The sequence below is a fragment of the Akebia trifoliata genome, chromosome 12 (assembly GCF_017979445.1).
Source record: "Akebia trifoliata isolate Shusen 1 chromosome 12, ASM1797944v1, whole genome shotgun sequence".
Lineage (NCBI taxonomy): Eukaryota > Viridiplantae > Streptophyta > Magnoliopsida > Ranunculales > Lardizabalaceae > Akebia > Akebia trifoliata.
The window spans coordinates 3,975,268-3,988,219 of NC_141386.1; the positions used below are offsets into that span (position 1 = coordinate 3,975,268).

Below are 12,952 nucleotides of genomic sequence, written 5' to 3' on the forward strand. Positions count from 1 at the left end.
CATGAAAGGGGGATTCTCTAAAAGGATTTTTCTCTTTGTTAGAGAGTGTGAGGAAGCATTGAGTCTCTATGTGAGTATTATTTTCTCTTATAAAAATCTAGAAACTCAAGGTTATTTGAGTGAGATCACGGATTTGTGACAACATGAGTGGGACAAGATTTCGTGTTTGGTTCTTAATAGAGTTGGGTGTAGAGATTTTGTGGGCTTCATCAGAGTATTTGAGGTAAGTATAAACCTTCGTTCTTGTAATTTCTTCATTGAATAGTGAATTTCTACTTACTAACTTGCCCGTGGATGTACCCCATTGTGGGTGAACCATGTATATTTTGTGTTGTTTTCATTTCCCTATTTTTTTTCTTATTTTTTTGTTTTTGATTTACAACACATTCTTGGGATTTGGTTGTCGAAATTGATTCATTTGTTGTTAGAAGGAATTAATTTCGATAACCGATTTCCGTTTGTGGCTTGGGATCTAGCCACAACATTAAGGTTGTCCATGGATCAATCTCAAATTGTATTGGTATATCAAATTTGTATCGAATCGATAAGAAATTTATTTAACCAGGACCAAATCAAATTCATAATTTTAAGTCCAAACTTAATCCAATATTTGTTAGACCATGACTTTGGATGGACCATTGGAATTTTAAGAAGATCCTCATTGAATTTTAATAGGAAACGTTAATAGATAGGAATCCTACTAATAAAGAAACTCTAGGCCCTCAACTCTAATCTATTTAAGAAAGGACGACACCCCATTATGGTTCATTGTAAAAAGCAATAAGAATATTGAATTGTGAAGGGTATTGTTTTAGAAAGTGATATCCATCAATCACTACAAGCCCTAACTGTTCCAACGATAGAGAGAGAGAGAGAGTCCAAGGTGAGTCTAGAATCAAGGAAGAAGGGTGAATCAAGTCGATTCAAATTTGGATTGATCAGATAATTATCAAGCCGGATTTTTATAAGATCCGATCCATAGTTACCAAATCGGAACAAATCAGATTTTGGTATTATATGATCCATGGACAGCCCTACCTATTAGGTAACTAATGTACCAAGTATTATTAATTTTTATAAGAAAATAAATCTTGGAGTAGAAGGTGGAGGACCGTTTATTTCCACATAATATACATATAGAAAAAGGGTTGTGACATGTGTTGTTCAACCTAAAAGGTTGATATTCGTTTCTCTCACTTTATGGAAGATTTTGGATTCTTTTTAAGATCAGATTGTTTGTAATTTTATGGGTTCCCTTGTATTATAGATTTGGTCCCCTAAAGATGTTGCAGGAAGAATTGTGTAGTGGGAGAGAGAACTTCACAACATGACCCCTCTTTCTCTGGATTCTACAACAAGAGTTATTTACTTGTTTACTTTTCAATTTAAACTCTACCTCTTAATCTTCTATTATGTATGCATGAGAGCTGCTATTGGCACCCCAACTTTTACTTATTACACCCCCAATGAAGAAAATAAGCGTATGGCTGAGAATAAGTAAAAGCTGGGGTGCCAATAGAAGCTCTCTCTTTTTCATTTTATTTTTTGCTAGATTTCTATTTTTGGGTTTAAGATTTTATATGAGCCTAATCGTAATTGTTCAAAAAAAAAAAAAATTTCAGAAGTTGTTTGAATGAGTGTTATAATGTTTTGTGTAATGTGAGATTATAATTTGAATCAACCTTTGTAATGTTTGAACAGTGTGTTAATTGGGGTGTGATAAATAATTTAAGAGATTGGGGTGTAATAAGTAAAATTTGGGTTGCCAATAGCAGCTCTCTAATGTATTGGAGTTGGGATGTATAGTTCCAATATGAAAAATGGAATTACAACACCCTGATTGGGTTGATATAAAGAAGAAACTCTCTTGTTGACATTTTCTTAGGTGCACTCAGACAACTACAGACATTTTATAACAGAAATCATTTTCTCAGAACATATCTTTGTCAGAATTTGATTTTCTTGACAACATTTTCCCTCCAATTATAAATACTCCATTCCTAATATTTGTACTCCATCGTCATCATCATTAACACCTTATTCCAAATATTATCAACGACAGATCTTTTTGGTGGTCTCAATCTAACTAAGACTATTTGTTGATCGTTTGTTTAAAGCAGAAATTTTATTCTTGCTTTTTCAGAAAAATATTAATTGGAAATCACAGGAAATTATTAGAAAAACTATTTCCCTAATTTCCAACATAGTGAAAATAGGAATTATATATAACGGCCCCAATAGACTTTAAAAAGCCTAATTTGTTACAAGTTCAAGGCTATATAAGAGGCCTATATGTCAGGCCTTAAAATGAGGCTTGGTCCAGCCAGGCTTACAATCTAATGGGTACAAATGTACAACAGATCACTTATCCGCGAAGCTGGACCTGGATCTTATAGTGCCAGGGGACCGGGCCGTATCTGGGCCTTACTCAATTCATAGACTATGGTCTTGTCTAAGGAATAGTCCACGGGCATGTGCAACACCCGCACATGGTAAGTGAGGGTGCGCCCTCGCAAGCGGCTCATGAGAAATTAAGAGGTATTGAACTCACAACTTACGGGCATTAACCACTTATCAGTCTGAAATTACCATTGAGTTTGTAAGTTTGTTTAACTAAAAACTAAAGAATAATGCTGAAGTGATCTCAGGCTGTAACCTCATATCACACTTCTTGACGTGAATGTGTATGGGAACCATAAATGCTTCTCATCGAGATACGAGTGAAAAAGCATCTATGATTCCTATCCACTTTCACGTCAATAAGTGCGATATGAGATTCCGGCTTGAGGTCACTCCACCCCGACTCTAACCTAAAATAGGGAAATCAAAAAATTTCCCAAAACAGATCACAACAAAGGGAAAATATCTTGAATAAGTGAGAGAGAAGATCACAATTAAATTATCAGTAGATCTGATTTTTACATAGAATAAAGCTTTTGGTATAAGGCTTCCATGATGGTGATGATTTTGCATCACAGAAAAAAGTTACAAACTTGAATTTGCAACCAAAGATTAGATAGTTACTAGAGCTGTGGATTGGATCCTGCTCGGTTCAAGGTCAACCTAGGATCGATTCGATAAGGACCGGATCCAAAAAGATTTGTTTTTTTTAAATACGATTTCAATATTAGGATCCAAATCCAATCTGATAACGATCCAATCAAATATATACATAGACTATGTATATTTAATATATATATATATGGGTCACGTTCAATGGCTAACTTTTTGGCAAAACATTTTTCAAAACATCAGCCCATTCCAAAACTTCTAAACCATGTTTACAAGTTGAAAAATCGTGGACCGTCCATTTTTTGTAAACTATTTTTGATGGGGTTAGAAGTTTTGGAATGGGATGATTTTTTGCCGGGATGATCCCCTCATCACAGAGATCATCCTCACAAAAAATCAGCTCATTCCAAAACTTCTAACCCCATCAAAATTGATTTACAAAAATTGGACGGTCTAAAATTTTTCAACTTGTAAACATGGGGCTAGAAGTTTCATAATGAGCTGATTTTTGGCAAGGATGATCTCCTCACCGTAGAGATCATCATCACAAAAAATCAGCCCATTCCAAACATTTTTGCCCATATAAGACAAAACGGTGTGTCGTAATAGGGTTCTTAATGTGAGTCGTAATAGGGATCGTAAGAACCCGACACTATATATATATATATAATTTCTCACATTTTATTGGATCAGAATAGTCAATAAAATTGAATCCTATTAAGAACCCAAATCCCCAATCCAGATCCAAAGATATGGCAAAGCTCTAATAATAATAGTTGTAGATGGGGGGGGGTGATGGAACAATGTAAACTCATCAAACATTTGTACTCATTCAACCAAAAGCTGGAAACTTCAATCTCAAGCAAAGAACAATTAAATAAATAAATAAAAGATCAAACAACTCTCTTTGCTGTATGTACAGTTTCAATCTGTATGAAGCTATAAACTAAAAACATTTCTCTCTATGATTAAGTAGATCCCATCTCTGTTTCATGTACCAAACCCCAAACTAACTGAAGAAACCCACAAAAAAAAAGTAGATTTTTTTAATGATTTTGTAGACCAAAACCACAAATAATCAATCAGGGTCAACCTCACAAACCAATCAAGATGCCACCCACCCTCCAAAAAAAGGTATTAGGAGATTAAAATCTGGAAAAAAGAATCAAGAAAAAAGAATTGAGGAGAAAAAAAAAGAAAGAAAATGCAAACCTCTCCTATACTCAACAAATAGTTCTGAACCGAAGAGAAGATTAAGAACCCACTCATCATCACTGCATTAGAAGAGGTTTATGGTAAGATTCTATGAGAGGTAATCTGGTTGATCATGGCAAAGCTCTTTTCTCAATTTATGAGAAAAAAGCCGACACGCATCCATGCTAAGGTCGATAGCAGCTGAAAGTGCAATAAAGAGTGCAGCATCGGCCATGCACTTCACATGTTGTACACCCACTTGAACCACGGGCTTACTCACCTTACCTTCACCTTCGACGGTTGAACCCATTACGAATCCCCTAATAGAAGGCCATGGGTTCGTCGTCTCTCCAACAATGCTAGTGTCGATACTAAATATCCCACCTTTTCGAATACTCATGGTAGCTTCGGCTATGGAAATTCCTCGGTTGGGTCCCGCATCAGATACGAGCTCAAACTTGTAGCCAAGTCCATCTATGGGACCCCTTTCTCTCCATGCTTCAAGCCGACCCCATGGCTTCCAACTACTGACACAGAACCCATGAGGGCGGAGGATGAGCCATGCGCCTGGGTTTGAGCGAGACACGCGATCCGAGCCTGGGGAGGGGACAAATGGAGTGATCATGGATGCGGCGGCTACAGGTGAGCCGGAGAGATCGTAAATCATGATCATCCACCCCTTACGTTCTCTTCCTGAACGTTCTCGATCACTTGCAAAGGAATTCATCCAACCTCTAGTGTTGTTTGAGGGATCTATTTGAATAGACCTGATATTATATAAGATCAAGAGACAAACATCAAAACAAACACCACCAATACAAATAAAATAGAGTTATTAATAAAAATAGCTGTTATTGGCACCCCAACGTTTACTTCAATTATTTACCACAACCCAATTGAAGATAAAACACATTCTTCTAACATTACAAAGGTTTGACTTAAATTTTAATCTCAACATTACAAAACATTATAACACTCATTAAAACAATTTCAGTAGTTGATTACCATTATGATTAGGCTCATATAAAATCCTAAACCCAAAAAAACAAGAGAACTTCTGTTGGTACCCCAACTTTTACTTATTCTCAACCATTCACTTATTTTATTAAATTCTAATACGGGTTGGGGTGCCAATAACAGCTCTCTTAATAAATGAGACGAAAAAAATGATTGAAACAGAGAGAGAGGTTAAACAACCACACAACCACCAAGTTTGGAAAGAAAAACAAATGCCCACAACCAATGCAACGAAACAAATGCACATGGGAGTATATGAGGTAGGTTTGGAAGTGAGGAAGATCTATTAATTTGTTTGAGTTTCTCCATTTGACCAAATTTAAAATGCAAATAGAATTAATAATAAGTTTTTCTTTAAATATTTCCTTAGAAAACCTGTTTGGGAAATCATCTAGTTAAACAAGGAAGAAGGTCTTGACTTGAAATTTGAGATGGGAAATTCTTGAAGATCTACTCAAGGCAAGAAATAAACCATCTATATCAAGCTAAAGTGTGATATTTGGATACAAATTGGCACATGTGGCCGCTCACAAGCGCACGAGGCTGACATTAAACACTTGATACATTAATGAGATATTAATTGTGGTCTATAACGCCAAAATCATCAGTGGTCGCCCACTTTGTGGTGGTTTTCACTTGGGCCCCCTTATTTCCGAGTCCCAAGGTAGCCCTTGTACCTTATCTCTTTGGGATCGTAATCTTATGAGATTGTAGCCGAGGTTGAAGGGATCACCATTAGAGGGTTTCAATTATGCTCTTAGACATGTTTCGTTTCTAGTCCTTCATGGGGAAGATCAAAATTTTGTCAAGTTTGTTGACATGTGCTATTATTCAAAAGTACACTATCAAATTCCCTAAAATGGTTTCGACACTAATCTTTGTAAGAAAACACCCAATTTAGAATATTTGAGTTCCTCTCAATGACACTGAAGAGAAATACTTCACAATCAACAATTTAACAGAAATCAGAGTTGACGACAAGATCATTGGCACCATCCGCGTTAGTTAGAATTACTACGAATAAAAAGCTAAAGTACGCACCCCATGAAACAGCGCAAGTTAGCAAAATCACGATTAAAGGAAGGAATTTGGAATTTTGCATAGAAGATGTTTCCTTCCATCTCTAACCACCACCACCCCCCCCCCCCCCACCCTAGCGCAAGTTAGAACTTTTAGAAGGAAAATATTAAAATGCGCCGGAAGTGAGATGAAAACTCACCGGGATCTCGAATTCCGATCAGCGCTGAACTTGCAACTGAAAACCGGCTGTCTTATATTCCCCTGTATCTGAAAAACCACAGGACTGCATTCCGGTTCCCCCCCGAACTGAAACACGAACCGTGGGTCCGGTTCGGCTCGAACCAACAGGTGAAGTCGAGCCGACGGTTTATCCGACTCCTTCCCAAGTTTCATCCACCCATTCTGGTAAACACACGTTCGAGACTCAGTCCCCTCAAGATCGATGTTCACGCGAACCCGGCCAAGAAGTTTGCCCGTGCTAACCCCACACGTGCGACCCATACGACCCGTGTAGACTGAGACTTGGAGGGTGGTGGGTTTACCTGAGAAACGACTGAGGACGGATGGCTCAAGGTGGAAACCGGCGGAGGAGGTTGTGGACTCAGGTGGGGAGTCTCCAGAGGTGGAAGATAGAGGTAGAAGGGCAGTTTGGGAAGAGAAATGTTTGAGTTGGAGTTTGCAGAAACATGGGGTGGTGGAATCGTGGACGCCCGACCCTGCGTGTTTGGTGGCGAGTGGGAGTTTGAGAGCGAGCGATTCAACTTTGACTCGAACAAATGGGCATGTATCCATGGCGTTCTCTCAGTCTCCCTGTTTGAATTTCGATTTTTATGTGAGAGAAGATGGATTGAAAGTCGTTAAGGGGTTTGCAGAGGAAGAAGAAGAGAGACGTTTAAAGCAAAGCAAGAGAGCTTCGAAAACATCTATCTTTGTTGGACGACTGGAATGTTGGCCATCTTTAATATCTCTCTCTCTCTACGTTTTCTTAGTGGGTGATTTTTCGCGGGAAACTCGGTGGGTTTTAAAACGCCAAAATATCTTTCTACCGCGATATATCATAATAAAATTTCTTTTTTTATTTCTTTTAATTTCCCCATTAAAAAAACATTTGCCCCATCTCTCTCATTAAAAATTATCATAAGTTGATTGGTGATTTTAATTAATGGACTTATATTTGGAGTCAACTTAGTATGGTTCAAATCAAGAATTGAACCAAATCGATGATTTTAGGTTGATTTAGTTCAATTTGAAATAACTTGTGATTTAATTTTATGATTTTACTTCTTTTTTTTTGTAACACTAAGAAAAAGACCTATGTTTTTGTGTATTTATCACGTTAATAGAGTACAGGTCAAGTATAACTTTCGAGTTGGAAAATTATAGTTCTTTCTTATATATATATATTAATATTTTTTATGAATAAATTTATAATTTATTTTATAAAATTTTATGTTTATTATTTATTTATTATTAAAAATATGTTACTTTCAAGTAGATTATAAGATATTGACTACCCATGTATTATTTTCAATAGTCTTTTATTTGGCATAAATAAATAAAAAATGTAATTTTATAAATTTGCACGAGATTGAAGAAGAAATCAATTTTTCTCGAGAAATTGATGTTGCGAATATATAGCTCACTCTCTCTATCGGGACGGCCCACATAGTGGGGCACAGTGGTCCCAACACAGCTGTAGTGGGCTGTATCCATGCTGTCATGATGTGTAGCGAATCGGCGCAAATATCGCGAGTCATCGAATGCTTACGTGTCATTCATGTATCATTAATTTGTTTATGACGGCGGGATATAACGGCCCATTTAATTAAAATTAATAAAAATCTTAGAGTTATAGGTCCATAACCAAAAATAGTAATAACTTGAATGTAGGCCCACAGTATATCATTGATCTAGACTGGCAATGGATGTCGGCCCACAGATCTTGGATGGAGAACAGCTTCGAGACATTCAGATTGACAAGTTGGCAGACAATGTGTACCCATGACATTAATATTAGGACTGTCAATGGATCGGGTCGGATCAATTGAGACCAATCCGATATTGATGGTGTTCTTATTGGATTGATCTTACCAATATATAGGATCTAAACCGGATCCAACAACAATTGGGACGTGTCTAGATAAACGGCTCAAATCTAATTTGATATTCAAAATAGATATAAATTTTATGTATTATTGATCAAATGGTTTAAAACTGGTTCGATAGATTCTGAATTAGTGCTTTTGCATGGCATCAAACATACTTTTGAGGTGAGAAGTTATTCTCGGGAATTTTTATAACTATTTTTTTTTATTGGTAAATTTGTTTTTAATGAGTTCAATATCTCAGTGTTGCCAGGATTTGAACCCAAGTCCCTGGTATCATTATTCAAAGATTTTACCATAAATTAATAGAAAATATTCACTCACACGTAAGACTCTTGTGGTTTTCCTCTTATCTCAATCGCACATTTGATGTTTATTCAAAAAAGAACCAATTGGATTTGAGTTCGTGTTTTTTTCTTCTTTTTTTTTTTTTTCTTTTTCTTTTTCTCAATTGATAAACCTATTTTTTGTCTTGATAATTCAATCTTTTGAAAAGGGAAATTAAAAAAAAATTTAAAATATAACTTTTAAAGCAAAAAAATAATTCAGATATCTCAGATCCGGGACATCAATCCATATTCGACCTATTTTTTTTATTTCGATCTACTTCAAGGACCCAAACCGATTAAATTTGGATTTCGGATCACTCATATTTTGATTTTTTTTTTTTTTTTTAAGACTATCTGGGTTAAAACAGCTACAACCTCAGATAACACATACCACTCCTATCCTGATCAAGAATAGAAGCAAGCCTGTCAACAGGTGTCTTGGCTTCAAAGTAGATTATCCACTTTGTATGATTATGTTCTTTGAATATAACAGCTAATTTTGATGTGGGTTCGATCATTCAGCATGTTTATAGTTACAAAATTCTCCCAATTTGTCACAAAATTTGTGAAATTCTCGAAACAAAAGACTAGCCAATTAAATTGACGAGTTAATTAATGATTTATCAATTAATTATCATATATGGTAATATTTTTATCAATCAAACTTAAAATTTTATAGAACTTCTATCACCACACCAAATTTTGCTAACACCACCCCAAGATGTGTGCTAATTCTTTGATGATTTACATATGAATTGGGGTGACGATAGCAAAAGTTGGTGTGGCAATAGAATCTCTCGAATTTTATCAGGACAGGATTCTTAGAGAGGTTGAAAACAATGGATTTTGCAGAAGAAGTCCGAAATCATAATTACTATTTTTACAAAAATTATCTGAATTAACCAAACTAAATTCCCATCAAATAACTATCGAATCAAGCTCCTGATCTTGATGGGATGATTGAATATGGGCCCTTAATAATTACTTAGGTTAGTCCTCTTGGTGGGTTCCACATTTAAAGTCTAATCTTAATTAGAGTGTAAGCAGGCTGGCTTGCACACCTAACTTTCCATATGATTGCCAACAAACATTTGCCCTACTTGTACAATTGTTTACAACAATATCATTATATGAAAATCAACAAGCATGACGTATTGGTTACCTTAACATATACTCATATTAAATTATTAATGGGCATTAAGATTTTGATCTTTAATTAGGGCACATACATTATTATTATTATTTATTTATTTATTTATTTTTATTTTTATTTTTTATTTTTTTTCGCACAGAAAGTAAGAAGTCGCTAGAAGCACAAAGTTATCCTCTGCAATGTCTTAAGAAATACTTTTTGATCCATTAATCTTATAGGCAAATTTTTTGTGTAACGATGCATAAATAATTATCTTGAATGATTTACTTTTAATAATAAAATTTATATATTTTTCATGATTGATTTATACACATGTTACCTTGAGATACGAGACAAAAAACAATCAGAACCCCAAACTAGCCCTCAGAGTTAAGTGATAGATATTAAGTTTGACCTCCAATTAGATATATTTAGAGCTAGACACGACCATTTGACTTATTTTGACGATTGGGATGGAAATTTGGATTACTCTGATAATCAAGAATTGTCGACAATTACAAAAATTTATGGGATTATTAGTGTGATAAGGGGTTTGAATCGAAGGAGTAGCGAGTGATCATGCCTTAAAAAAATCTATAGAAGGGGGAAAATCAGTGAAAAAGATGAAGTAATTTATCTCGGATTGAGGTAAAATCAAGATCAAAAGCACATTAATTACAAATCTTGAGGTCCATTAGAGATTTTTTACATCTATAATTTCTAATTTACTTTTATATACCACTAATCAAATTATGATTTATGGGTGTGTGGGCCAAAAGATGTGAAAGGGCATTTCCAAGGAACAAAAAGAGCTGTGCCATGGATTTTTGTTTCCTTCAAATGGGCCCATGATGACATCTAAAGTTCAAACATAATCTTTGTCTAACGGCCAAGTTACACAACTTCAGTCGCAAACTCACATTTCAACTTTGATACCGACATCTGTATCAAAAGTTTAATTTAGAAAAAATATTATAAAATCATCCCCAATTTTCACACTTTTTCTTGTTCACTGCCATCTACCTTTTGGTGGACCAGTGATTTTGACCATTGGATATTAGCATTATTAGAGATTCTTCAATGTGTTTTCAAGCTGATGTAACCCTTGACTCAATCTTCCATGAGAGACTTACATTAAATGATCAAAACACCCTCATCTACAACCTCGTGATAGAAACACGTGATTTTTCCAAAATCACATTCTACTGAGATACTCTTTGGGATATTTACAAAAAAGTGATCAACTTTTGACGAATTCACGATTCCGGCTCACTGTTCATTTTAATTACCAAAATGTGAACGATAACAAATTTGGAGGGTTTAAGGTGACTGATTGGAAATAGTTATTTTAAACTCGCGAAATAGGCACTTTAAAACCATCGAATTCATTATCGTTCTGAATTTTTTTTTTTAACGAAAATGTGATCATTCACATTTTGATAATTAAAATGAGTAGTTAGCCAGAATCGTAAATAACTCATTTCAGCTCACGAAATGGTAATTCACCAATAATCTTTTTCAGAGCTTATATTACCACTCCAACTTTTTATAAGAGCACCCCAAAATATGTGTTAATGCTTTGTTGTTAAGTGTTATCACAAGGATTGGGGTGCTCTTAGTAAAAGTTGGTGTGGCAATAGAATCTCTCCTTTTTTTTAGTCGTGAACGTCTAATGCCCCCCCTCACACACACACACACACACACACATACGCCCCATCATAAAATTATAGATCATTTGCCTCGAGATACATAAGAAAAAGATTTATGGTTCTGCATATCTCGAGACAATTGATCTAAGTTTCTGTGAAGGGGGCATAGGGAGGTGTCCGAAAATCTTTTTTTTTTTTTTTTTTTTTTGAAAAAAAAACTTATTAAACCTTTTCAAGGTCAAAAGTATTTCAATCATAGTACATTAGTCTCTCATGAAATACCGTAGTCAGAAAGCATTTCATGATCATCAATTTGAAAGCACGGTGTGTCTCTAATTTTCACAAAAACTTGGAGGAGTTCCTCATAATTATCCACCCTTAAATAAATTTAATGATTTTAGATTCTTTAAAAATAATAATTTCTTCACTTATGGTGCGATTTTAAATATGATGATGTGGTGTTATTACATTAAATCTATATGTTTGGATAAAATACAAGTATTGCAGCGTGGTAATAACAACCTTAAAAATACTTGAATCAAACATCTATTAATTATATCCCGACTAACGTTATCATGAAGTCGGGGGTTAAGAAAGTGTGCAATGAGAGCACTTAAAAAAAATGCATTAATAATCAACCTTGTAAGACATTTATAGCCATTGATTTGAGTTTTATTATTATTGACCTCACAAATTACATTAGCAACCTTCACAATTTTATAATTTTTAAAAATATCCTTAAGAAATAGGCAAATTTATCAAAACATGCACCACATTTCGATTATTTACCAAAATGGTAAACTGTAGCAATTAATTTTGAAAACGATAATTTTACTATTTTCGGAATTAATATTTTTTACCAAAACGGTAAAAACAGTAAAATGTAATTTTTTTTACCAAAAATACCCTTTTTTATTTTTTGACTAAAATTACAAAAAAAAAATCCTCTCCTCTTTCATACTTCTATTTAGTGTTAGGAAGATTAAAAGGAAGAGAAAGATCTAGTTGGATTTTAATTTATTTTTAAGGTTAAAATGGTAAAAACATATGTAAAAAAAAAGGGTATTTTCATAAATAAAAAATCATTTGACTGTTTTTACCGATTTGGTAAAAAATATTAATTCCAAAAATGGTAAAATTACCGTTTTCAAAATTAATTACTACAATTTATCATTTTGATAATTAATTATGAAAACTGTACCGTTTTGATAAATTTCTCTAAGAAATATTTATTATTTTGTATCGATCTATCATGCAGGATGAAGTCAAGGGGTGTGTCGTCATCTTGAAAATATGGACGTTATCTGATTTTCGTTAAAACCTAGAGGGGTACCTCAAAATTTGGTAGGTCGAGTTTCTATAGGCTTGATTAAGATTTTTAAAATATTAGAGTCATCTCTGATCTTGGACGAGTCAATGTGATGGGCTTTGACATAGATCCTGTTGATTGGTTACCTCTGAGATTCATTTTAGTGTGGAACCAATTTTATAACC

The 12,952-nt window shown here is 34.6% G+C and overlaps 1 protein-coding gene across 1 annotated transcript; it reads right to left on the bottom strand.

The window, feature by feature from the left end:
* Positions 1 to 3,843: 3,843 nt before the first annotated feature.
* On the bottom strand, positions 3,844 to 7,188 carry LOC147388686 (DUF1005 family protein (DUF1005)). Its single transcript, XM_086419421.1, has 2 exons — positions 6,443 to 7,188; positions 3,844 to 4,973 (listed from the first exon to the last, which is right to left on the bottom strand). The coding sequence occupies exons 1-2, from the start codon at positions 7,033 to 7,035 to the stop codon at positions 4,316 to 4,318; spliced, it is 1,251 nt and encodes a 416-aa protein (XP_086275547.1). The 5' UTR covers positions 7,036 to 7,188; the 3' UTR covers positions 3,844 to 4,315.
* Between the last annotated feature and the right edge of the window lie 5,764 nt (positions 7,189 to 12,952).

Bases quoted from the DNA above. Each gene is read 5' to 3' on its own strand.
- LOC147388686 (XM_086419421.1), bottom strand. From the start codon at position 7,035: ATGGATACATGCCCATTTGTTCGAGTCAAAGTTGAATCGCTCGCTCTC. The intron at 4,974-6,442 runs GTGAGTTTTCAT...ATATAATATCAG, and splicing joins GATCGGAATTCGAGATCCCG to GTCTATTCAAATAGATCCCT.